General features: G+C 38.8%; 2 protein-coding genes across 2 annotated transcripts; both read left to right on the forward strand.

The window, feature by feature from the left end:
- On the forward strand, window positions 1-4,823 carry cidec (cell death inducing DFFA like effector c). Its single transcript, XM_088337226.1, has 6 exons — window positions 1-71; window positions 1,280-1,369; window positions 1,446-1,587; window positions 2,679-2,828; window positions 3,073-3,263; window positions 4,517-4,823. The coding sequence occupies exons 2-6, from the start codon at window positions 1,317-1,319 to the stop codon at window positions 4,731-4,733; spliced, it is 753 nt and encodes a 250-aa protein (XP_088193352.1). The 5' UTR covers window positions 1-71; window positions 1,280-1,316; the 3' UTR covers window positions 4,734-4,823.
- Window positions 4,824-6,305: 1,482 nt separating this feature from the next.
- Window positions 6,306-25,683, forward strand: LOC148364582 (G protein-coupled receptor 22-like). Its single transcript, XM_088338727.1, has 4 exons — window positions 6,306-6,446; window positions 12,925-13,063; window positions 14,640-16,530; window positions 17,905-25,683. The coding sequence occupies exons 3-4, from the start codon at window positions 15,970-15,972 to the stop codon at window positions 18,595-18,597; spliced, it is 1,254 nt and encodes a 417-aa protein (XP_088194853.1). The 5' UTR covers window positions 6,306-6,446; window positions 12,925-13,063; window positions 14,640-15,969; the 3' UTR covers window positions 18,598-25,683.
- Window positions 25,684-27,107: the final 1,424 nt, after the last annotated feature.

Consider the following 27,107-nt stretch of genomic DNA (forward strand, 5'->3'; position numbering starts at 1 on the left):
CCCAGAAACGTGAACCCAGGTGTGTTATATTAATTGCCACATTCGGACAAATTCAGGCGTACACACAGAACGTAAGTCTGATATGTCGACCTTTTTTTCGGTTGTAGTTTGCAATTATGCCTCCTAATGTTGTATATTTCTCATCTTTTGACGTTGGACGTTCTGAAAACAGTATTTTTTGTTATATTTTGTCCTTCAGTTAAAGCGAAACTTGGGGATTTTTTTGTCGTTCCCGAAAGAAAGGCGAATGGGGAGTGGGTGTGGGGAACAAATATGTAAATTTATGGTATTAAAAAGACATTATTAAATCTATTAGGGGAATCTTAAATCACTGCAAATTGAGGAAACCTTGACGTTATATAGCTGGAGTGTCAACTGTCAAGCTCAATTTACTCAAGAGCCGGGATCATTTTTTTTCTTTACATGCGCACATAATCATTGAAGTCAGATTTTTAAGTGAATGACTCACAATCTTGAGCCCTGTCTTACTTATTAGCGCAGATGCAAGCCGTACCAATATTAAACCATTACGACGGTGGCTACAATTTGAGAACCCAGCTATATATACTCCCACGTTTTTTTTGTTTTGTTTTTGCTTAATCCAAGGATAGTTGTCTGGAATAAAAATGGGATAAGGGAATTGCATTTTAAAAAATGGTCATCTGTATTTAAGAGCTAAACAAAACTTACCATGCAGGGATTCTTCTCATATTTGCACAAGTTATCCAGAGTCCGGACATTCACTTTGTCATTGGGTACTAAGGCAAATTTGATAAAATGTATCGCAAAAGTGCTCGTTCAAATCGTATATCTCCATTTCTTCAACATCTGGATGGGTGGTCTTGTGTCTAACAAGGGTGTAGAAAAAAAAAAGACCAGGGACTTTGCAATGAAACCACAAGGTTATATCATTGTAAAAGAAACAACAAGCTTTAGCGACTTCAATTTTCTGTGGTTTTGCGTTTCCTGTGACTTTTTGTGCGCATAAGAGCACACAAATCTGTGTAAAAATAAATATCATGCCAAAAAAAGGCATTTTGGTTGAACTTTATACACTTGGTGCCAGTCCAGAGAGTTGACCATGCAGTTTTGCTCTTTGACACTAATTCCTTTTCTCTTGCTTAAATAGAGGACATAGTTCACTGGCCAGCTTCTGTCGTGATTCAGTCGTCTGGAGAAAGAAGGGTGGATGCTTTTACTTTTGGGAAGACATCAGAAAACATGATCAGTCTTTTTCTTTTTTTTGTGTAATGTAGAACAACTTTGACTTGATTTCCAGATTCATCATACAGGTTTTGACACTTTCTCCCCCGGCAATGGATTATGCTTGGAAATCTCTCAACCTCTTGACCCCGTCTTCCTTCTCCAAGTAAGATGACTATTCCTGGAAGGAAATTACAAGGAAAGGCCGTTTACGTCATTTTCAAACTGACATCCTCCTCCAGGTGTGTGACCGCCAGCGCGTCCATGACCCAGCAGCTTCTGTCAAGACGAGCACCTCGGCAGAAACCTTTTAGAGTGACTAATGCTGACCGCAGTTTGAAGAAAGGAATCGTGGCGGATGCGTTGGAAGACCTGATCAGCAAGGTGTGAGAATAGGAAACCCAACAAATTTAGGTTACTGATATATGAATTTGTAAGGTAGTCTAGTTGAAGTTACTACTTTGGAAGATAAGCCTGTGGATAGCCTCATAAATTTAGTTCCATTGTCATGGCAACAATGTGCAGTAACTACTGAGCTAGCAGCTCAATGGAAGGACGTGGATTTTTTTTTCAACCCGCATGTTCGGTAATAAAGGTTTCAGTCAAGGTGAAAAATGTGAACGTTTGTTCAACTCTGTGCTGGTGACAAAGTGCTGTAAAGTTAAACAATGTTAAAGAAGACAACGTAGCAGCAAAGTAGAGTGGAACTGATCGAGGCATGTCAAAGAGCTATATTAAAGTCTACTATAAAGTTATTTTTGTTGCATTGCCTATACAAACATTTTGTATTTCATATTATACATATACAATAAATTTATATTCAAGATAGTTTAGATATCTTATCTGGAATTTGAAAATTATTATTTGATGATGTCATCTTCTGACTAAAAGTCATCATTGTGGCCTCTGTCAGCTCCTTTTGTGGTGCATGCGAATACGTGCATTTCTTAGAAAAGCTCAAATACTCTGTTTTGCCCCTCATCATTTTGGGATTTTTGTTGGCATTTGGACAATACTTGAAACTGGCCTTATCTTTCACTCTTTTCACGCAAAGCTAACAAAAAACTGTGTTGACGAGCATAAATTCATAGTTTTATTTTAAATCTGAATTATGCATGCATTCTATGTTATACATGCATTTAAGTTTTGTTGAGGAGATGTTCTTTGGTGCTTATCAAAAAATAATTGAATTTTTTTTTAAGACGATTGACTTTCAAAACCGATGACGCTACACTTTTCATCTGTACATAAATCAAAAGTAAACATGGTAATACAAGTTTGTTGCTTTTCAAGCCAACTAATCAGTAACAGTGTATTTGCTTTTGAAATGAGGTAATCTGTATCGTATCTTACATTTTTAAGGTAACCGTAGCAACACTGCCTTTCATTTTATGCAGTACAGTATTAGCATTGCAATTCACTTTTGCGCATTGCAGACTTTAATTCCTAATCGTATTTTTCTCTGCTTTGTCAAGGTGAGCGACTCATTAAGTGTACAGTGTGCCCATAGCCTGGTACTGGATGAGGATGGCACAGGTGTGGACACGGAAGAGTTCTTCTCCACGCTTCCTGAAAACACTGTTTTCATGGCGCTGGAGGAGGGCCAGAGGTGGAGCCCAGCTCAGGTACTGTGACTCATACGCCACTTGATGGCACTGTGAGTCAGTTGCCTTAATGTGGAAAGTAAGGCAGGATAGATGGCCTTAGTCAGAATCGTTTGGTCGTCCGGTAGTTGTTTAAGTTGCAGTGTGTGAGGCAGTTTTAAATATCGTTGTCTGTCTTCTATATCCAGTCCGACGACCTTATCTCAGTGTCCCACAAGGCCGAAGCCAAGCATGGCGTCATTTTGACCTAACCGTGTCTTCTCAGCTCATTCCCTCCAGACACGAGCTCAGCGAACACAGGCCTCAGCACCGGACAGATGTGGCAAAGCTGACTTTTGACCTGTACAAGAACGACCCTAGAGATTTCATCGGCTGCCTGAATGTCAGAGCGACGCTGTACGGCGTTTATTCCTTATCCTATGATGTGCGCTGTTACGAGGGCAAAAAGATGTTGAAGTGAGTCCACTAACCCATTATTCTTTGTTCACACTGTACACTAGTAGGAAATGAGTTGATGGATTTATTTTAAAATGGTAAAATAAGTTAAAGCAATCATTACATGCTGTCATGTGAAAAAATCCTAGTCATTTTTTTTTTGCATTTATGGAATGTCAAAAATGAAAGGTTTTTTCATATTACTATAGAAACCTTTACATGATATTTACCGCATTTTCTCGAGCGTAAGGCCTATCAACATTTTAAGACACACCCCCTTAAAATATTCCTCCTATTTGTCTCATATGTAAGGCGTGCCGAACTGTTAGGCACATTACATTGAAACTGCAGTAAGAGCAATGGTTGCGTGGGGGAAAAAAAAGTTTTGTTTTTTTAATAAACATAAATATTAGGAAATTGAGCTTTTACAACTAAATTAACCTAGTGGGCTTTCATCCTTATTTTCTTTAAATTCTTTATTACGTACATGTTTTACCGGTAGTACTTTGTCCAATATAGTTGCATACAATATTTCACAACATTCAATCAATGAATGAAAAGACGATTCAATTCATTCATAAATGGAAACTATGTACGACTATTTCATTTTAATTATGCATTTCCGATATTATTTACCAGTTATATGCGCATTTTCATATTCATGGGAAAATGTTCTCTTAGGCGTGCCTTATAGTCCAGAAAATACTTAGATGTTGCCCATTTATTTTGTCGGAGTGTGTCCCCCACACAGTAAATGCTTAAAATCTTTCTAACAAGTAATTTAGGCCAAGTGACTAATAATCGAGTGTTTTTTTTTTTATTGTGCCACGTCGGATAATATTGTAAAGGATGTTTACTACATTGTTATAACTGAAAATAAAGGCCATTATAATCTGTTTGGTTTCTGAATCTCTAAACCAAACGTGTTTATTGTAACCAGCTGCACAATGGCGTTGAATAGCATCACATACAGTAGTCTTATTGGAAACGGTGTGGGCGGCAGAGTTGAAATGGGCTCGTTTTTTTTTTTTTTTTTTTTTTCTCCTCCCGAGATTATTATTATTCTATAACCAGTTATGTCATCACAAAGAGGTGCTGGGGATCAACTCTGGCATGGACCTCGTGGGAGAGGATTACTTTTCCAAACTGATTGAGCTTAGACTCTGGATGGAGGAAAAAAGGATCATGCTTTTTGTTAATCTAATCGGAGATTGTTTATGTGTCTGACAATTAAGGAATGAATAATGTTTTAATGGGCACTTCTTAATTTGAAGGGAAGCCCTGCGATGGACAGTCTTCTCCATGCAAGCCACTGGCCACATCCTGCTGGGCTCCTCCTGGTACATGGGCCAGTTCCTGGAGGAGGACCAGGTTGAGGCCATACCAGAGGAGGACCGAGTTGAGACCAGACCAGAGGAAGCGGTGTCACTGAGAAGGGAGAGCCCAATTGGTTTACTACGGAGTTTTCTGTTGGGCCGAGTGACCTACTAGTGATGAGATTCGTTAGTTATGTTCCCTGCTTGGATGTCCGATGTAATCTGCTGGATATGAACAAATAATAAAAACACTTTTATTTCCCCCTGTCGTGTCTCATGCCTGGGTGAGTTCATGTGATTGGCTACAGGTACAGTAACAACCAACAAACAACCCCCCCTAATTGCCCCCTTGCTGCTTTCTATCCTGTTAGTTCTGGAGAGACAGGAAAGGGACTGACTGGTGGAAGCAAACATTGCAGGGGCAAATGAAAAAGAAGAAATGGATGGGTCTTTGACATTGCCTGCTAGTTAGACATAATGGTAAATTGCATCTTAAGGGTTGTCCGGTTTTTAGACTGTGTGTTAACTGAAGTTAAGTATGATTGCTATTGTGTAAATATTACCCAGCGACTTCGGTGTTGTAAAAAACAATCTATGTGAGACTTGATTCAAATAAGCGAAAACACCTGTACGGTTTCAAAAGACAAGCTATAGAAATCAAATTTGTTATTCAAATACATGATGGGCAACCATCTTTCTGCTACTGAAGTCTGAATAGCAAATTTGTGAAGGTAGACTATCCCTTTTACTGGCCTTTTTAGAAGCTTCTCCTGATAGCAGCTAATTTTACCTATTTACACAAGCTTTGACCAACTCCACCCCGCTCTGTCATGTCACTCAGGAAATATCGCCAGCTTTCCTGTTCTGTCGCTGGCTAGAATTCTTCCTTGCTCACGTGAGAAAATATTGAGGTAGATTTTAAAATTTGCAAGGTGGTATCCCTCTGCTTTCTATAGTGTCTGCCAATGCAAATCTTGTGGTGAATCATTAGAACTCAAAGCTAACAATTGCTGACTTAATCATGAAATTTTCCAATCTTTTGTCATTTTTTGTAAAGTATTGTTTTCACCCCAAAAGTCCAACAAAAAACATCCTTGGGTGGGATGAAGTGAGATAATATCTGTAACATTGTATTACAGACTGAAGTTTCCATTAAACAAATTGCTCTTCCTGAACACATCAATCTCAGAAGTGCAATATGGAAGCCTAAATGTGTCAAAATTTGTAAAAGCATTTTTTTTTTCATTTTTAGCCATTTAATTTGGGCATTATCAGAGTTGAGATTAAATGTTAACAATCTTTTAAACGTCATAAATATATTCAAACATGCTTTTCATACCTTAAGCATTTTTTAAAGAGGCTTGTTCTTAAACACTTTGTCCCTGCATTTTTTAAATTCTAAATTGTGTTTGATGAAAGATTGAGAGCAATCAATTGAAAACAGAATGAAAGCAAAGAAAATATATCAATGTCTGCTAAGCTGCTTGTCTCTAAGGCATAAAAAGAGCAAATACTGTATATGCAAGTTGAATGACCTCTCCCTCCCCTATAATTAAATACGTCCTCATTAACATGAATGCAGTAAATTGTCAAACAGATTATCAGCAAATGCATATCAGCTCTTTCAAATGCATCCCTCTATTTTTCAACTTGAGACGTGAGCTTGTGTGACTGACGATGATGTTGGAGGTCCTCAAAAGCCTCTCCCCCTTCTTACTCCGTGTTTTCTCTCTGTGCAGCATGCATCCATCAGGAGAGCGAATCCGGCTGTCGGAACGAGCCAACATCAAGTAAGCTGCACATGGATCTTTTCCACCGGTGAAACTTCTTCAGCTAGACATGTGCTCGGGAAAACTGGAGACTTTGCAGCTGAGCGTGCCGCTCCGAGGTACGAGTGCACCTGAATCTTTTAAAAATGTTTTTCATTGAAAGATTGCAACTTTTGAATTATTATTCAGAACTTATACTGTATGTGCAATATCGATTTGCTAAACTTAGTCCGTGGGCGCTTTTGCATACGTGGGAGTGTGTCTTGACACATTCACACGCTTCAGGTTTTGGATTTCTCCCAAACTCTCACGGGATTACTCGACACAGTAAGCCTTACTGAGTAAGGGAATAAACAAAGTCATATTTCGTAGACATTTTATAGTTTGGTAATGTTTTGTGTGTAGGCTGGTTGTCTGATTTAAGGTCGATTGAAATAAAATGTGTGTTTATTAGAAATCAGAAATATTGATTTATTTTACTAAACCCAAATTTACAGAAGTCAGGAAATTGTGTATATGTTTAACAGAAGCTGTTGCCTGTTTTAAGTATTACTTTTCTTTATGTATAATAATACATTTAAGTTTTACTAGTCTACCTTTTTAAATAGCCTCTTATAAAATATGGAACCATACTACTACTTTTTTTAATTCTAGTAAAATAAAATAAAATGGTAAAAAAATACATTGAATACACACAATCATCTGCCATTTCAGATAACTTAGCTGATTTAAGATGTTTCTTTTTTAATTCATTGAGGAAAACGTCAAAATATGGATTTTTTTATTTTTATAATGTTTTTCAATTTTGAAATCAAAAGCAATAATTTTTCATAGCACTCTATTATTGTGTCTCGTGATGTTATGCAAATTGACTCAAGGGAGTCATTTGTGTGTGTGTTGCAGAACAATGAATATGATATTACTCTGGCAGAACAGCACAGAACATCAATTAAATATTTTATTAGAAAATAATTAAAGGAGCTGCCGCTGTGTGAGGACACAATATTTGCAGAGGAGTGATTTTTTTTTTAAAATCTATTTTTAGATGTTTTCGTTTGATTGCATTTGTGGAACATGGTTTAATATGTACAATACCTTTTTTTAATTGAATTTTTTTTTGCTACTTGCTGTTGCTTGAGTATGATATCACAGTTGCTGAGGAAACAATCAAAGCTCACCTCCAAGAAAGCGGTGATACAATAAATCGATTTAACGATAACTAATCAATCATCAAGTTAATCAACTTTTCGATGAAAAACCCTAAACTCTTCAGAAATGTAGCTTCTAAAGTAATCGTTGATTTTCTTAATTGCTGGGTTGAATCAAAATTAAACATGCTGTTTTTGGTAAACTGACTTCACAGGTCATAGTTGATCAGTTAAAAAATAAATCAGAAATCCTTTATATGAGCAATACTTTTACAAATATTTACTATTTATTCACCATTAAAGGTTATGGCTTTTGAAATTAAGAGCTGTTTGGTTGAATATAATCGAATCATGCCATGTTTTAGTGTAAAGGGCTGAAAATTAGAGGATATGTATCCTTTAACCAATAGTTATTGTTTTTGAATCATCCTTTAAATAAGGATGCACAATAACTGTTTTATTCCCACTGGTACCGATAAAATATTATCTCTGAGACTGATATCTGATAACTTTTTTTAACTGCATGTTATATTTAGCAAAAAAATAAATAAAACACAAGGAACACATTATTTCACGATTTAGATGCTTGTTTGTAGACCTGCTAGGGGAGCTGTCTATTTATTAAATCAGCGTTCACACACAAACACATGCAGGAGTTTGACAATAAAAAAAGAAACATTCTAGAAACAATACAAAAGTCACTAAACTAAAGTTTATAAGGCATGTAGTCAAAACAGCCTGCACACTGATTTTGGACAGTCTGGTCTGTGCCTTGTGCACATATTAGGTGGTAGAAAGGAGACACGACCAAGTTGTGCTACTGCTTCTATAGAACATGTAAACCAATTCTAATGAGGAGCATAAATATGACGAATAGTGCAGTGCATTGAGCTTATTATGAAGAGGTAAAAAGGAGATACGACCACCTCGTGCTGCTGCTTCTAAAGAAAATCAAGACGCATTGGAATCAGGAACACACAGTAAATGCTTAAAATCTTTCTAACAAGTAATTTAGGCCAGGTAACTAAGTGACTAATAATCGAGTATGTTTTTTTATTGGGCCGATAACAGCGACATCATACTTTCCTTGTTATTATCAAGCATCCCTTATGAAAAAGACAATTCACATTGTTTTGATTAATTTCTCATAAATACAGTATCTAACTAACAAAACGGACCATGGTCCTCTCTACATCAAGTGTCCTAAAAGCAGATGTCCTGCTGAGTGTCCCCCCCTGTGGGGGATTATGTATTCTGTTTGTTTTACCTTGCACGAACTATCCTTGACATTTGCAAGCCTCTAATGTACTCTGCACGAATGAAACCATCCCATCGTCCTCGCTGCGTTCGTTTTATACCTGCAATTGCGCTCAGTAGGTGTCCACAGGCGCAGCAAGTAAATGTTATGCTCGGACATGACAATCATCTCCGTCCTGGTGCGCAGACTTTGGAGGGAACGCTTTAATAACAGCTTGACGTCTAGATAGGGAGCCTATTTCCACACAAATGTGCTGAAGAAGAGAGAACATGTTGTGCGTACTTAGATCCTTTCTTGTGTTGGCCGCCGCCCCCTCACTTGGCAGTCTTTTGCATGCCGTGCTTTCTATTTGTTCGGTCCTCAGTGATTAGCATTCTTTGACTGTAAAATGAAAAACTGAAGCTTCTCTTGTCTTTTTTATTTTGCTAAATAGCACCCTTGTATTTTTATAAAACAACAAAATTAAAACTGTACCATTATTCAAATTTTTCAAAATATCTAAATGCTCTACTACATTGCGCTTTGTATTTCGTAGCCTCAGTGCATCGCAGGTTGAAAAAAAAATCTGCGGTCCATAATCCCCGACCTCATATTTCTGCAAGCTGGAGCCACCAGAACACATTTTTGTCAGTTTGTCGGCTCTTCTTTGCAGTTCTATCCACCGAAAGGTGAACTGCTCCTGTGGGGCCAGATATGTTATCACCGATCACATATTCCTGCAATGGGGGATTGGCAGCGCGCACTTTTTTTTGAGCCTGCAATCTTTTTTGCCAGTCAGTCCACCAAAAAGCGGCCATAAAATGTTATCCCTTATCATATTATGCCGAAACCTGGGACAGGCAGAGTGCCTTTTTGTCAGTCCTGGCGGTTATTTTTATTTGCCGTTCTATCCACCAAAAAGTGAACTAAACTCGCGCGGTAGTGACCCATTATCTACAATCCCATATTGCTGCGAACGACCGCCAGCAAGCACATTTGTCGATACGCTTGCCGTTCTGGCTCTCCTAAAATAAAATGCATGGTTGTGGCCACAATCCGTTAACCCCTATAGACTAGTGAGAGTAGTGGTCGGCAGATTGCCCTTTTTTTTCTCAGTTCGGTCGCTGAACTGTGCCATTGTGTATCGCCTGATGTGAACTGCACTGTTTTGGTTGCAATCCATTATCCCCCAGTTGGGGCGGCATTGGCTCAGGTAAGTGCTCATCTCGGGATCAAGAGGTCGCAGGTTCGATTCCCGGCTCCTGTGTGTTATATGTTGAAGTGTCCTTGGGCAAGACACTGAATCCTTAATGCCCCCAATAGCAGGTAGTTGCCTTGCATGGCTGACTCTGCTATCGGTTAGTTAGTGTGTAAAATGGAAAAGCATGGAACACATTTTAAAGCGCTTTGGGAAGTCTTCATTGACTTGAAAAGCGCTATATAAATGCAGACCATTAGTGAGAGCAGGGATCGAGAGAACAAATTTGTCATGCTGCAAGTTCTTTCCACCTAAAATATCTATTATCTCCAAGTTGACTAGTGTTGCGAGTTGGGGCTACTTTGTGGATTTTCGCGAATTTTTGGGGTTCTGATCCCCATTTACCGCAATCAATGAAGGATTTGAGTATTGTTACTTTTCCATACCTGATGGCACTTCTTGAGTGCCAATGACGGATATAGACATCAATGGATTATCCCGGGCTGACGGTGAATTCAAGTTTAAAAAAATAAAAGAAAATTACTTCTTAAAAACTAAAAGCATCATTAATTGGAAGAATTTGATTTATGTGTTTGCAATCAATTTGCAATTATATTGGTGGTTTATTTATTTCTTTATTAAACAAAGTGCAAATCCAACATGCCCCTTTTAACTATTTTCTGTAAAAACTGGCATTTGTTTATCACTTACTGCTTTTTTGTGCTTCAAGTTTTCATTACAAATTGAACATTGTTATTGCTGTTTTATTGATGCTAGGATGGTTTGCCTTTCAAAATAATCAGGACAAGTGAGCTCATAAGGGACTTCCGTTTTATCCTACTGGGACCAAGGAGAAAAAATGCATTAAAAAGTCATTTTTATGGGATTTTCTTGAGGTCATAATTAGAAAATATTTCCTGTTTACAAACAGATGTTTTCTCAGTAACGTTTAGCGGCTGCCGTGGCAACCTAACGAGTTCACTGTTGGGCACCTCCTTCATGCGGCTCTTAAACGCTTTTCAATGCTTGTTTCTCATCAGTGGTTGTAGCTGGATAAAAGTGTGGTTTTCTTTCACGTCTGTCCGATTGATTTGTTTAAAGCGCCAACCTTGTCATCAGTAATCAGTAAATGCCTTTGGCTTAGATTGTCTTTATTCTGGTGCTCGTCAATACAGAACAGAAAGATTTTAGATAACCCTTGAAACGGGACCATTAAATCAGAAGTGAAGTGTGCAAAGCAAAGAATCAAATCTTTGAAGAACATTTTTCTTACTGAATTTAAGTTTTCTAATTTTTAAAGGGACAAGTTGGTAATAATTCACCACAAGAGGTCGTTGTATCCTGAAACGTATCCAAAACGTTTAACCATCACATAATGGCTGGTGGCAATCAATAGCTTGCAACCAAGCAGCTAATATGAGTGGCTAAAAAAGGTAATTGTGGGGGAAAAAATCCTGAATGGCAGCACTCTGCTACCATCACATGTAGGGCTCAGCTGTGGAATGAAAGTGACCCCGAAGAATGAAGCAGGAGCAGCTAAGAATAACAATAGCGGCTACCGTGTAGAGCCATAGCCTGCAACAAAGTGGCCAAATTAGTGGCTAGAGGAGAAAACAGTGGGGAAGAAGGTCAAAGAATCACAGGATTTGGCTGTAGAAGTTAAATGGCCTTAAGTGCTTAAAGCTTCACCAAGACAAGCTACCTTTGCAAAAGGTTATTCTTGATTCAGTAGTTGCAAGATGGCTGCCAAACATGTCATCTTCTTCAAAGGCATTGGTTGTTAATTCTCTACCTCTCAGCAGAACAACATTTACTAAAATGACAAAAATATTTATAACTTAAACTCCAGTCTACAGAGTCTGATGGCACAGCGATATGTGGCGTGGCTCCTTGTGGAGGGGCGGGGGGATTTCTCTGCACCAGAAAATAAATGTCTAACCTTTTACAGATGACGACTGCACAGAATTATTCTTTTTGTGTGTGTTGATCAAAATACCAAGCTTTATAGAGGGGCTCACTCAGTGCACCAAGATACGCAGTGTGGTCAATTAATTATTTGAACAAATAATCGATCGACCAATTACCGGAAATTAATAATAAATGAGTTTATTATTTTCAAACTTGTCTCGCCTTTTTTAGTTTTTAGATAATTTTATCTGAAAAACTGATGAGAAACTTTTTAGTTAATCTGAAGGGTTGGCTACACACAACTTTATGCGAATTATTTACACTGTTTTTGATAGTTCAACTACCTTTAATTAAATCAGACGGTCTTGGATGTATGGAGTTGTTTTCGATCAATTATCTACAGAAGAAACTTGAATTGAACACAAAACAAGGATAAGAAAATATAACAAAGAAAGATAGTGGGGATCTTGGCTGGCACCATTTAATAGAAAAACAATATTGGCTTAATTATTCCTGCAGGTATAACTTAAGGCAACTGGGCATTATTGTAATTTGATCAAATTTCCCCATAAAACGGTCTGGCCGTCCTCCTACGGGGGTTGTCAAGACAACCTGGGATGTTCTGTTGTTTCACACATGCCAGATAGCACCAAACCTCACGTGCAATTGCTACTAGTTAAATCACTGTAATTTAATTAAAACATAGAATTCACATGTTTGGCATTGTTTCATCATTTTCTGACTTTGCAAACAGGTACATTTGTATGTTAAGTTCTGCTTGTGTGTGAAATCATATGAACTGTTTTAACCTTGTGGAGTCCAGCTGGAGGAGAGAAAGAGAGGAAGGTGGAGGTCAAGGAGGGCCCTTCCCTCCAATGCAAAACAGAATGCTGACCCAACGTTCAATGCACTACAATATTTTGAACTAACATTATACCTAAAATGAGCAACTGTTTCTGCTAATTTTGATAGCTACATTTTTTGGCAGTGTTATATACAGTGTTTTGTAACAGAAATCTTTTAACCTAAACGCTGAGGCCGTTTTTGAACCTCAGACCCAATTAGGTCCATTTTTTCCACTCTCATCGACTTTTTTTGGGTTGCAGGATTTTTCTTTCCATTTCCCGCACAGCGCTCCTTCAGTCACTGAGGTCGTCATAGCAACGCCACATGAAACGGTTTTGATGTCAACCTCCACAAGATACAAAAAGAGTGACTTCCAGTTTACAACAGAGATAATTGACAGTAAGTTTGTGAACCCGTCACCCTGAATAATCGGTTAGTCAATTTTGTTCCATTTACTGTTTGTCCTTTATGGATGATGATGTCCCAAGATATCTAGGATTGTGTGAATGAGGAACAAGCAGACCTGCCTAACTCCATTTATACAAAAAAACACAAACTCATTTTTTTTCCCATTAAAAAATAACATAATAGCACAACTAAAATGACAATTTTCACATCACCCAATATTTTGTTACACTTAGATTGCTATAAAGTTGTTTGAAAATAATTACTTTGGTAGATATTGTATACATGGAGATTACCCACTAACAAGAGATACTACAACGTATTAATTGGCAATTAATTCATTATTATTAGTATTATTATTAACTATTTTAATGATCAACTAAATGTAAAATACCTTCTGCATCAAAGTTTTTCAAATTCTGACATTTTCAGCTTCTAAACAGTAAGAATGTATTTTTATAATATAATAAGGGTGTGTTGACATCAGAACAGAAACTTACTTATTTAAAATATATTTATTTTGAATCAATTTTTTCAGTCCACATTTGTGGGCTCTATTTATTAGTTGTTAGTTTGCGTAAATATGTATATTCTTTTTTTTTTTATTAACTCATTTAACAAAATTTGAGTGTGCAAAATATGTATTTGGGGCATTCGATTTAATTATTTTCTTTTTTAGATAATATATGTGTATATATATATATATATATATATATATATATATATATATACATACACACTATTGGTTCAGTCCACATGTGTGTTTTCTTTATTATTATTATTGGTTTTTTGCATCGTATTTATTCTTTTGTTTATTTTTGTTGTTTGTTTAGAATCTTTTGTTTAAAAAAAAACACTTCATATTTTGGCACATTTTCTGAAATTACACTCACCTAACCTAAACTATACTATAGTTTCTATAAATTGTTATATTAATATTTTTGGTTAATCAGATTGATCAACAACCTGTGCGGGGTTTGCATGTACTCCCTGTGCCTGCGTGGGTTTCCTCCGGGCAAACCCGGTTTCCTCCCACATTCCAAAAAATATGGCAGTCAGGTTAATTGGCCGGTCCAAGTTGGTCCAGGGTGTATTATTTAGGGCGAGTGAGGCAAGTCTCTGTGTGCCCTGCGACTTGCTGGCAACCAGGTCAGGGTGTCCCCTGCTCACTGCCCAAAGACAGCTGGCATGGGCTTCAGCCCCCCCCGCGACCCTAGTGAGGATAAGTGGCGCAGAAAAGGGATGGATGGATTAATTTAACAAAATACTATTAATCAAACTTGAAATATAGTTTTGGTAATAACAAGTCTTGTCGAATATAAAATGTGACTTATTATGAAACTTAAAGTACTTTAGTTTATCTGATGATTTTTTTTTTTAAACAATCGGGGCATCTTGTAAAAGTAGATCTGATGAATATTTAAAAAAATTGAATCCTTGCTTCGTCCGACGATGTAGCATTCAATTTATAACCAATTTGACCTCAATTGCTGACTTTTTATTGCTCCACCGAGACGGCAGTTGATTGCTTTTAGGCCTGATTACTTCTTTGTTCTGTGTCCCCCTCCAGCTCAGTTTGTCCCAGCATGATGGAAACACAGCATGGTGTAGAACGAGACTCTTTCAAGCGGCTAATGGGTGTTATAGACCCCTTTCCGTGTTTGTAAACAAGGGTGACATAGGTAAGCTGCGCAGAATGGCGTAAATCATGGCAGTTCATACCAGACCGTTGACATAAAAAGATTGTGGATCGTAGATAGTAGCGTCTCCAAAAAGCACAAAGCAACAAGATAGCGGGATTTTTATTTTAGTATTAAAAGTCAACTACAACCCAAAAAGGTTCTTTTGATTGGCGCGACACATGGATTTTGCGAGCCACTTTGTAGAGCTTTTCTGTGTGACTTTTTCGCTGCATATACAATACCGGTCCACATCGGGTGAATCACGAGTAAAATACTAAAATAGTTAACCTTTTGAAGTTAAACTGTTGAAGAATTAACTTTCCTTGGCTTGCACCCATCTTAAATACATCGTTTGCATTGGTGAGATTATTACTAATAAAGATTACGACAACTAATCAATAATATATATCGTTAACAATATCGTAATGTATCTAATATAAACTACTATGTAAATCCCGACCGAACCGATTTTCGTGAACATTTACACAATTGTATTTTATGGCTATGTGAGTATTTGTAGCTAGGTTTTGTGTCAAGCCTCCCCCCTGTCAGTTCAAACAAAATTGCTAAACATCGGCTTTTGCCTGGTCTGCTTTAATGTGGTTGCCCGGCTAAATTGGATAATACAGCTGCTGACCACTCAAAAACAGCTGAATCCAATCTTTTATTAGCCCGGCAACATAAAACATACATTAATAGTACTGTCATGTTATTATTATAAATATTCGGATTATAAAAGATCTGTTAGAGCCGGTAGTCTGTATTAGGCATTGGTAGCAAACTCTTACCATTTCCCAGACACTTATCATACTTAAACTTACTAAGGCATTCAGCGTTTAAGTAAATCCAAACCAGATTGCCACAATTACTTAACAGGTATGAAATGGGCACCACAAACGCAGATATTCCAGTCTGTTGTATTTTAATGGCTTGAAGCCTCATACGGCGCCTATGGTGCTTTTGAAAAGGCCTATTTATAAAAGAATTGTATCCCTTAAAATTGTTATTTGTGCACCCATACACACAACAGCTCTGCATGTTGTTTTTGTAAATTGCGACTCTTAAAAACGCAACTGAACATACTAATCTTCTCTCGCCCTTTACAAATTCATATCGTTACTCCCGCTGTTTTGGATCAACAATGCGCGAGCATCCTATGGCGATTCGGTGGTGACGTAGGCTGGAAAGGGGTCTCTATGTAAAGCCTGAGGGGTCGCCATGGAGACTGACAAGGTGGGGCAAGGAGGCGGGGCCCCACACTCCCTTGTATTCCAGGTGTCCTTCACCGCCTTCCTCCTGCTGGAGATGGTTTTGGGTTTTGGTAGCAACCTGACAGTACTGGTGCTGTATTGCTCCCAGTCCAGTTTGGTGGATTCCGTCAGCAATATGGTGACTGTGAGCTTGCACGTTTTGGACGCTGCATTGTGCGCCATATGCCTACCCGTCACGCTCACCGTGGTGCTGATGCCGCCGGGGCTCAATCTAGGATCTTTGTGCCAAATGCATGAAGCTTTTGTGGCTTTCGCTGGTGTTGCCACGGCCGCAAACGTTCTGGTTATCAGCCTGGACCGCTACGATATCTCGGTACGGCCTGCTAACCGCCTTCTGACGGCACGGCGGGCAGCGCTTCTCCTGGTCGCCGTCTGGTTGGCCTCTGTCGGTGCTTTTTTCATCCCGCTTTTGGAAGATCGACTCTCCCCGTGGCGAAACCGGACCCTGCTGTGCATCGGAAGGGACGACCACTGCGGTTTTGGAATGTACTACCACCTCACTCTGCAGGTAGGGATGCAACAAACAACTATTTTGATAGTAGACTAGTCACCGACTATTGAAACAATTAGTCAAATAATCAGATAATTATGATTTTTTTTTTCTTAAACTTAGCATGATGTTCATTAAATTCGGATGGAATATAGGATAGAATAGAATAGAATATACCTTTATTGTCATTGTTACAACATGGGATATATTGTGACAACGAAATTGGATGTGGCACTCCAGTTCCACATTTTACAGTGAGGATAAGGAAAACAAAGAGATAAAGGAGCAAAGAAGATGTTTTAACTGTCTTTGTTGTATAGGCTTTGTTTTCCTCCGGAGGGGAGTGTATGAGGGGGTGAGGGACAGACAGAGATGGGCGGATCCAACTAGATGTTTGATCTTACTGTACACACAGTCCAGTGTTTTTTCCCTAATTGCTCAGTCCACGTGTTGAATGGATTTGGGAAATACAGTCCTTAAACATGCCCGAGTATGATTATTAACACAAGAGAAATGGGGTCAATGGTTTCATTTTAAACATGCTCCGGATTCGTACAAAAATGAAATAAAAATGCTAATGTAAAATCACTGTGTTTGGTCAGTAAAGAAATAAATCCATGAATTAAGTTGTCCATTTTTAGGGACATGCAAATTAATAATAAATTATAATCGAGTAAACAATTTTTTTGATCCCTCCAAACCAAGAGGCACATCAGCAGCAGTAAAAAAAAAAATGACTTGACTTGACTAGTACAACGGTAAATAAAAAAAGTCAAGTTTGTGAAGTGCATTCAGAGGTCATTTGCTGTAACAAAAACTCTTAAGGATTCTCAACAGTTTGACATCAAATAGTTTTAATAACTGATGTTTGTTCTTCGGACTGCATGCTTATAATTTCAAATACTTATTTTAGGCACAGTCTTGCATCACACTGAAGCTAGCAAAATGTACGCCTATAAAATATACCATGCATGTCATCAGAACCGTATTTCCTTGAACATGACTTAAAATTTACTGAGGCGAGTCAGACTCTGTTTCGTTCAACTGTCCGATGTGATCTTTAAATATTCGTGCATCACCTATCTACCACCATGATAAGAAAGCTCTGCTTGGCAAACTTTGCAAGTACCGGTAGTCTTTTTATTGGCCGTATCCAGGCTAGCATGCTCCCAAAGTTCAGAAGTTTTGGTGCGCATTTCTCTATGTTTATGTTACCGCTTCAGACTAGAGATGCTATTGCGCATGCGTGGCTCTTGGCAGAGGTTATATTCATTTAGAGAGGCCTCTCCCTGCTGGAAAAACGTGTCTGCCAACAATGAATTTGATTGTCGACTATTTTCATTATCAATTTATGTTGACAACTTTGACTAATCGCTGCAGCTCTATCTGCAGGTTCCGATTTTCTTCACCACCGTCTCAGCCATGCTGTTCACCTACACCCGTATCCTGAAGGCTTTAAATTTTCGAATCGGCACCCACATGAAGAAAACCCCAAGGTTGAAATCCCTTAAAAATAAAACCAAGCTCAAGATGATCCAGGGCAGGATTCCAGAATGTTCTACCGACAAGCCACTTAACCACCCTCCGCTCGTCCCAGTTTCCTCTCCTGCTACCGTCCAGGCCTCTGTGTCCGCCATCATTGCCCTGCGTCGGGCAGTGCGGCGACACCGGGACCGGCGAGAACGCCAGCGCCGCGTTTTCAGGATGTCCCTCGTCATTATCTCCACTTTCTTTGGTTGCTGGGCTCCCCTGTCCGTCATCAATGTACTCATCTTGGCCATTGGCCCAACCGAACTACTGGTCAGCGTACGTTTGTGGTTCCTGGCACTGGCGTATGGCACCACTGTCTGCCACCCTCTGCTCTACGCCTTTACGCGACAAAAACTGCGGCGCGCTCTCCGGGCCAAAGTTAATAAGAGAGTCGTGTCTTTGCTGCAAGTGGACCCTTCGCCGGGCGGCACCGTCATTCACAATTCCTGGGTGGAGAATAAGAAAACCAGCCGACAAGTCCGGACCGAGGCCAGCGAAGGTTCTGAGCTTTGCCTGGCGCGAGGCTCGGTGAAAAACAGACACACTTCCTGGTGAGCGAAAACAGATGTTGTGGATGAGCTGGTGTGAGAGAGAGCGGTCGCATGGGGTGGGATGTTGTCGTCTCCCTTGCAGCTGAATAAAGTCACAAACGCAGAAAACTTTCAAGTGATTGCGCCGTGACAGACCAAACCAGGGGTGTAGTTTTGGCATAGACTGAGGGGAAGTGTCCTCACCAATATTGAGCAATCAGCGTTTTGTCCCCACCAATATGAAATGAAATGAAATGATCTGCATTTATATAGTGCTTTTCAAGTCAATGACTTCCCAAAGTGCTTTACAATGTGCTCCACATTTCCCAATAGTGGCCTTGCAGCCATGTAAGGCGCTAACCTGCTTATTGGGGGTATTAGGGGTTCAGTGTCTTACCCAAGGACACTTCGACATGTAACACGGACGAGCCGGGATTCGAACTGGGATCCCTTGACCCCAAGACAAGCGCTCTACCTACTGAGCTACTGCCGCCCAATATTATGCAATTACCGTATTTTCCGCACTATAGGGCGCACCGGGTTATAGGGCGCACCCCCAAAAAAATAGTTTTTGGTCCTATATATTCCATAGATAAGGCGCAGCGGATTATAAGGCGCTACAATGGGAACGTCGACAAAACAGTCAGATGATTCAGTCAAACTGATTACCCCCTTAACATTCCCAAAGCTTGCAAAGAAGCAAATACGTGTCGTAGACACATGCGGATGCGGTGTCTGTACGATGTCACTCAAATGCATCGTTCCAAATATCATTCGGAAGGTTAAAGTCTTGGGATTCAAGAAATGCCAACCATTCCTTAGTTTCCATTTTATTTTTCCCTCGCAACTTTACTGTGCATATGACAATAAACACTTGGAATTGAGTTTAATTCACTCAACTCATCACAGCAACATCAAGATCGTTCTAAAACAAGATACCGGGAAAATATAAAGCCGCATAGCTCACCTAAGTTCTCACGTTCAATAATGATACGCAATCATGGTCTTCTTACAACCGTGAGTGTAGTAAATCCAGGAGAGTAAAATGTTTACAAATACAGACTAATGAAACATGTTTCTTTATGGCGTAGTTTAGCAAGCTTGCTATTCAGTCATCTTTTTCGGGCAATTGCAGGGTTTGTTTTGGCCCTCTAGCCTATCCGAGGCTCCGAATAACTTCAGCCAATAGCGATCGATTTAACGGATGATTGACACATCTTTTTCGGCCAATTGCAGGGTTTGTTTCGGCCCTCTAGCCTATCCGAGGCTCCGAATAACTTTAGCCAATAGCGATCGATTCAAATGATGATTGACACATTGGTTAGCCAATGAAACGCCGGTATATAAATCCCAGCATACACCGCGGACTACTCCACGTTCGGGGGAAAATCGAGTCGGCGGCTGTTGCGTAAGTTGCGAGACCTTGCGATTTAATATTGAGCCATATATAAGGCGCGCTGTATTATAAGGCACATGGTCAGCTTTTGAAAAAAATTAAGACTTTTAGGTGCGCCTTATAGTGTGGAAAATACGGTACTTAAAAAAAATGTCCCTAAGAATGCCAACACCAAACCTACGTCTTGTAGTAACAAACGCTCTTTGGGTATAAAAGTCACAGACTAGAGCGGCGATTTTGTATTCAATTAGTCTGAAGAATAATTTTCTAAAGAGACATTGAGTATTATTTAACGCCGCCGCGTGGTAAAAAAATAACTTACTTCTTTAAACAAAAAATAATATTTTTTTTTGAACGAGAAGTAAAAATACATGAATTATCTTACAAACATGCACTGTTAAAAATACTTGAAGGTCAAGAAATGTGAATTCATTTTACATAACATGAGGCTCACTAAGATGAACCTGACATAATTGTCCGGCGCATTTCTGCTAATGGTACCCCTAAAAAGTTTTTGAAAGGTTGAGCACAATATAAGAAGAAAAATAGTGCAGTTTTGGTGTTTTTGAGTCTCTGTCCTTTGTATTCTTCCTTGTGCTTTGTAGCATTTTCAGTTGCACTACAGAATATAGCTATATCTAGTGGTCAGACATTACGGTGTCCCTTAAACCCCGAACATTAGTTGGAATCACCATTTGAAAAACAAATTGTTCATGTTGCAAAAAGCTTTTAAGTTCTCTGAAACGAATCAATCAAGACAGCCATACAAACTAAATAATGGAAATTAAGGGTAAATAAATGAATAATACACACTGAACTCTTTCTTTCAAGTGTTTACTATTAAGACTCAACCACATAGGTGTAACACAGAATGTTTGTATCCTTTACTATAAAGAAAAAGAAAAAAAGGGAAACATCAACATTTTGTTATGCAATGCTAAAATCTATTGTTCAGTAAACACACCCACACCTGAAAAAAATGGTGGAAAAAGAATTATAATAATTATTTGGTTTTTTTTTTATGTTAACATTTTAAACTAGGAAAATAACTCAACAGGGATGGGTCATTTTGATCCAACAGATTGACTGAGACTAATTTAATATAAAAAAAGTTCCCTGCAACCTGCTAATATAATTAGAACATAGGAACAACATAGTAATAACAAAACAGGTTGTTATTTTACAAATACATATCAATTCCTTTGTGCTAAACAGTATCAAAAACGTATCCCCTGTTTTAAACATTTTGTAAAGTTAAAACTAAAAAGGACAAAATAAATAAGCTATGTTTCATTATCTTTTCACATGATGGTGACAAAATAGTAATTTAGTTGTTGTTTGTGTTCATAACATAGTTGGAAATAAGCAAACATATTTATCCTTATATTCTAGAATAGCATATCCCTGGTATTCACTTACAAAATAACTTAGTAAGACCCTTCAAAGCTGTCAGTAAATTGTAAAAAAGAGCAAATTATTGAACTGTGTGTCATTTGATGATTTGATAAAAAAAATTATGAAATTGCAATAATGCCAGAGCCTTTGTCCCATATCAATATAAATATACCGCGTAAAATTTGTACCTTAAGAGTGTTGATGCTCATTTTGGTGTGAGCAAAGTCCATTTGTAAAAATGTCACAAAATACTGCAAATGCAAAGGATACTGACACATTTAGAGATAAGTGAGTGCTCCCACTACAGTGCATGCGGAAAGTATTTACTGCGCTTCACTTTTTCCACATTTTGTTATGTTACAGCCTCATTCCAAATTGTATTAATTTAATATCTTATCTCAAAATTCTACACAAAATACTCCACTATGACAATGTGAAAAAGTTTTTTTTAACCTTTTTTGAATTTATTAAAAATAGAAAACTAAGAAATCACATTTACATAAGTATTCACAGCCTTTGCTTAATACTTTGTTGATCCACCTTTGGCAGCAAATACATCCTCAAGTCTTTTTGAATATGATCCCACAAGTTTAGCACACCTATCTTTAGGCAGTTTTGCCCATTCTTCTTTGCAATAAGTCTCAAGCTCAATCAGGTTGGATGGGAGACGTTTGTGCACAGCCATTTTCAGATCTCTCCAGAGATGTTCGATCGGATTCAAGTCTGGACTCTGGCTGGGCCACTCCAGGACATTCACGGAGTGGTTCTGAAGCCAATCTTTTGAGATCTTGGCTGTGTGCTTTGGGTCGTTGTCCTGCTGAAAAATGAACCTTCGCCCCAGCCTGAGGTCAAGAGCGCTCTGGAGCAGGTTTTCATCCAGGATATCTCTATATATTACTTAATTCATTTTTCCTTCTATCCTGACTAGTCTGCCAGGTCCTGCTGCTAAAAAATATCCCCACAGCATGATGCTGCCACCACCATGCTTCACTGTAGGGATGGTATTGGCCTGGTGATGAGCGGTGCCTGGTTTCCTCCAAACATGGCGCCTGGCATTCACACCAAAGAGTTCAATCTTTGTCTCATCAGACCAGAGAATTTTGTTTCTCATGGTCTGAGAGTCATTCAGGTGCTTTTTGGCAAATTCCAGACGGGCTTCCATGTTCCTTTTACTAAGGAGTGGCTTTCGTCTGGCCACTCTACCATACAGGCCTGATTGGTGGATTGCTGCAGAGATGGTTGTCCTTCTGGAAGGCTCTCCTCTCTCCACAGAGGAACGCTGGAGCTCTGACAGAGTGACCATCGGGTTCTTGGTCACCTCCCTGACTAAGGCCCCTCTTCCCCGATTGCTCAGTTTAGAAGGCCGGCCAGTCCTGGTGGTTCCAAATGTCTTCCATTTACGAATAATGGAGGCCACTGTGCTCATTGGGACCTTCAAAGCAGCAGAATTTTTTCTGTATCCTTCCCCAGATTTGTGCCTCAAGACAATCCTGTCTCGCAGGTCTACAGACAGTTCTTTTGACTTCATGCTTTGTGTTTGTGCTCTGACATGCACACTCAACTGTGGGACCTTATATAGACAGGTGTGTGCCTTTCCAAATCATGTCCAATCAACTGATTTTACTGCAGGTGGACTCCAATTAAGCTGTAGAAAGATCTCAAGGATGATCAGTGGAAAAAAGATGCACCTGAGCTCAATTTTGAGCTTCATGGCAAAGGCTGTGAATACGTATGTAAATGTGATTTCTTAGTTTTCTATTATTAATAAATTCAAAAAAAGCAAAAAAAAAAAGCAAAACTTTTTTACATTGTCATAATGGAGTATTTTGTGTAGAATTTTGAGATAAGAGATTAAATTAATACAATTTGGAATGAGGCTGTAACATAACAAAATGTGGAAAAAGTGAAGCGCTGTGAATACTTTCCGGATGCACTGTATGTGTGCATAGCTCCACCCATCTCTACTTCTCACTCAAATAGCTCTGGGTGCTTTGCTGGTGTTTATAAGTATGGGTGTTTACAGTTTGTACTGTGGGTTTTTATCATAAAGTGTCTCAACAGTGAACATATATTGTTTTTAAGATCTTCAAATAAAGGACTTTTAAGCGATGTAAATCCAAAACGGGGTATATTAGTTTGATATCGTGATTGTAAATTGTAGTTTAGACTGTGCCCTATATATACTGGACTGACACCTCTGTAATATCAGTGTTGCTTTGGCTTGGCCCGGTTTACGGTGGCCAATGCCATAGTATCAGGAAAATTGCAAAGGCCTCATTTTATCTCCGAGCCAGATGTACTCATGAAAAGAGCCATAGGTTCCTGACCCCTGCTTTAAACCAAAAATGAAAATGTCTTGAAAAGCCATGTTTTAATATGCAATACATGCATGCTCGTACGATTACGATTTTCAAAGCTGAGCTTTTATAACAACTCCCCAAAAATACGCTTCGTCGACCGATGAGAAATTCTGCCACACACTCGTATGGTCTAAAACAGCTTGAAAAGAATGTTGAAGCAAGTGAATGACAATGACGATTTAGAGTTGCATGACTTCTGCCTTAAACCATTATTTGATTGGACGTCACCTGTGTTATTAATGAGGTGTACTTCAACTGTGTATTTTTTTATCTTCAGAAAGATTTTTTGTATCAGCTGACTCGTGTATTTTCTCTCCTACATACAAGAGACCCCCAGGATACGTCAATATTCTGGTCTGAGGTGGAGATTGTTAAGTAAAATTATTATATGAAATGGATAGAAACCTATGGCAATTAATTAACATATTCCAAACCACCTGTACCCCTCAGATAAAAACATGAAAATACAAAATAGCATATAGTAAGTATGACTTAAATGTAATATATGCGTATACGATTAAACAGTGATCCCCTGCTATAATGCAGTTAACTTTTTCGGTTTTGCCACTTCACAGATTTGCATTGTGCATTGTATTCTGCATTTTGATTGGTCCCGAAGATAGTAGTTGTTTGTCATATTTAAATAAATGTCACAATATACTTTTATTTGGTGATATGAATGATCGGGCCTGCAAAAAGATTTTTGTTGTTTGATTTCAATGAATGCTTTTAATTGTATAATTACTGTAAAAAAAAAAAGGTTACTACTTCATGGGTTTCACCTATCACAGATTCATTTTGGAACTCAAGCCCTGAGGGATCATTGTACTGTATAAGGGAATGTTTTTATTTTATTTACCTTCGGTAGGACGTGACCTAAACTGTTAAGGAGCTGTTAGTGGGTTGACGCAGAGGGGAGGAGATAGCTGATTACAATTAAAACTGTTTTTGAAACTATTTTCATTGTTTTACCTCCCTGTTAAAATTGTGCTGTTTGTCGCTTGGTCTCGGTAATAATCCTTGGAAACAACACTTATTTCGTGATAATTGCAAGCTTTATATCCGTGGTTATCTTTTGCTTCTCCCTTTGGCATCGCTGCAAGTCTACACACCCATTTCTAAAAAAAAAACAGTACAAAAATATACAAAATTATATTGCACAAAATCATCTTTATGAAGCGCACAAGATTCTGAACTAAGAGAAAGGCATCGTGGGAGGCAGTTCAGCGTATGGTATCTCAGCATCTTCATGAAACCATTATGTCAGAAACCAATAGCAGACCACTATTTTGTATGATGTCAACCACGAGCACACAGGCATCTTAGAGACATACCTTTCACATTCATACAAACATGGTTTTTATAAGTTTTCGCACATGCAAAAAAATGATGTGGATGTTATAGGTTGGGAAAAATGCCGTAAACAGGGGTCAAAAAACATTGTATTTCACATCATAACGTTACGCTCAATGTAAGCTAGGGACACCGTAACACAGGGTTCTACTGTATTAATGTTTTATTTTTACTAGTGACATCAGGAAGATGTTGCCAACATTTTATGTTTCCTTATAAAATGATGCAACGTACGTGCTGTATATACAAAGAGGGAAATCGTAAAGGACTTCTCCGGCTTGTGATGCTCGGCAGACGTTTTGTAGATGTTTGTTTTGCAGCTGGCTCGTGTCAGACGCGACTGATATCTGGCCTGGCGCAAACGTGACTAACAGGACGAACTGTCACTGCCGATTAAGTAATAGGAATAATGATTTTATTATGAACCCACTGCTGAATGTAAATACAACAAGGAAGATTTATGTAGATTCTGTAAAAACGTGTAGTTCTTCTTTCTTTATGATGTAGTACATGAATGTACAGTATTTTGATTTGGGCTATAAATATGTTGCGAAACTTTGAATTTTATTGTCACTGATTATATATTAAAATTTCTTTTCAAATGCTGTACAGCTTTTTTTTTCTTCGATTCATGTCTATGCCCTGAATGTGCTTAGGTTGAAAAGATGACTTTTGCATGGCTACATTTGGATCAAGTCACTTGAGGAAAACACTATTTTGTAATACATTTGAAGCACGATGGAAAGACAAACCAAATTTAAACGTTGAATTTTTGAATAAATGAGGTCATTGAGGGAATCAGCCAATCATGTTACTGTTCTTTGATGGATCTGCTTCCGTAACCTATGAGATTTAATAAAAGGAAAGACTTCAAGGGGGACTCTACTGACTGGTTGGAATTTCTTATTAATTCAAGTCATGTTTATTTGTATAGCCATTAATCACAAGAAGTCTCAAAGGGCTGTGCAGACTATTCTAACACCATCCCCTGATCTAAAACCTACAGGAAAAACTCAAAAACCTCAACATGAGGAAAGTGAAGAAACCTTGGGAAGGGACCGTACATGAGGTAATCCCCCTTCCTGTCAAGAACTGGAATAGGAGAACCCAGAAGCGTAACGGTTCTCACACAAGCTTTATTTTACGGGAATGCGGAAGTCATGCACATTAACCCAAACGTCAGTGATTCTGCGATCGTTGGGCGGAAGAAGAAAGACTGCAATCTGGCGTGGAACAACAGGAAGCAAGAGACCAACGAGATGGATACAGGTTACACAAGCCGATACCGGACAGAACGGGACTGACAGGATTGAGAACAGATATAGGAGACCGGAGACATATAACAGACAGGACGATACCAGACACTGGAGACCGGACACCAATATCAAAACAGGACAAAACAGACAGGATCGCTACCGGACAGGATACACAAACAGGATACCGGACAGAGTCAAAACACATGTCATGCGGGTGCAGAGGTTTGTTGACGGACTGACAAAGGGTGAGTGAGAGCACTGAGCTCAAATGGGGGGGAAGCCAATCAGTCAACGAGCAGCAGCTGGTGCCAAATGGGCGGGGTCAATTAGGCGCATGGGCAACCGTGACACTTCCAGGATGACCAAGTTGCAATGGATGTTGCAAGGGCATGAACAAACAATACAGATATTGTCAACATGAAACATAGGTCATTCACAAGCTATAGAATATAAGTGTGTTTTAAGCCTAGATTTAAACAGTTCCACTGAGGTTGCAGATCGAATAACAGGGGAAAGAGCATTTCACAGCAGCGCGGCTCGAATGGAGAACGCTCTCAAACCTGCGGATCTTTTCTTGACTCTTGGGATCACTAGTAGACCAGCATTTTCTGAGGGAAGGCTCCGGGCAGGATCATAGTGGGAAATTAAATCAAAGATTTGTAGGGACAGGTCTATGCATAATTTTGTATAATACCAACAGAAATTTAAAAAAACATATCCTAAACTGACAGGTCATCTAAAATCAGAGTAATATATTCAAGCTTTCTTGTCGTAG

The sequence above is a fragment of the Urocampus carinirostris genome, chromosome 6, assembly GCF_059441175.1.
Source record: "Urocampus carinirostris isolate Australia breed hairy pipefish chromosome 6, RoL_Ucar_1.0, whole genome shotgun sequence".
In the NCBI taxonomy this organism is placed as follows: domain Eukaryota; kingdom Metazoa; phylum Chordata; class Actinopteri; order Syngnathiformes; family Syngnathidae; genus Urocampus; species Urocampus carinirostris.

What these genes read in the sequence shown, in the direction of transcription:
- cidec (XM_088337226.1), top strand. Translation starts at nt 1,317, where the DNA reads ATGGATTATGCTTGGAAATCTCTCAACCTCTTGACCCCGTCTTCCTTC. An exon ending in ACCCCGTCTTCCTTCTCCAA is followed by an intron (nt 1,370 to 1,445) that starts GTAAGATGACTA and finishes ATCCTCCTCCAG; the next exon opens with GTGTGTGACCGCCAGCGCGT. An exon ending in AGAGGTGGAGCCCAGCTCAG is followed by an intron (nt 2,829 to 3,072) that starts GTACTGTGACTC and finishes GTGTCTTCTCAG; the next exon opens with CTCATTCCCTCCAGACACGA.
- LOC148364582 (XM_088338727.1), top strand. Translation starts at nt 15,970, where the DNA reads ATGGAGACTGACAAGGTGGGGCAAGGAGGCGGGGCCCCACACTCCCTT. An exon ending in ACTACCACCTCACTCTGCAG is followed by an intron (nt 16,531 to 17,904) that starts GTAGGGATGCAA and finishes CTCTATCTGCAG; the next exon opens with GTTCCGATTTTCTTCACCAC.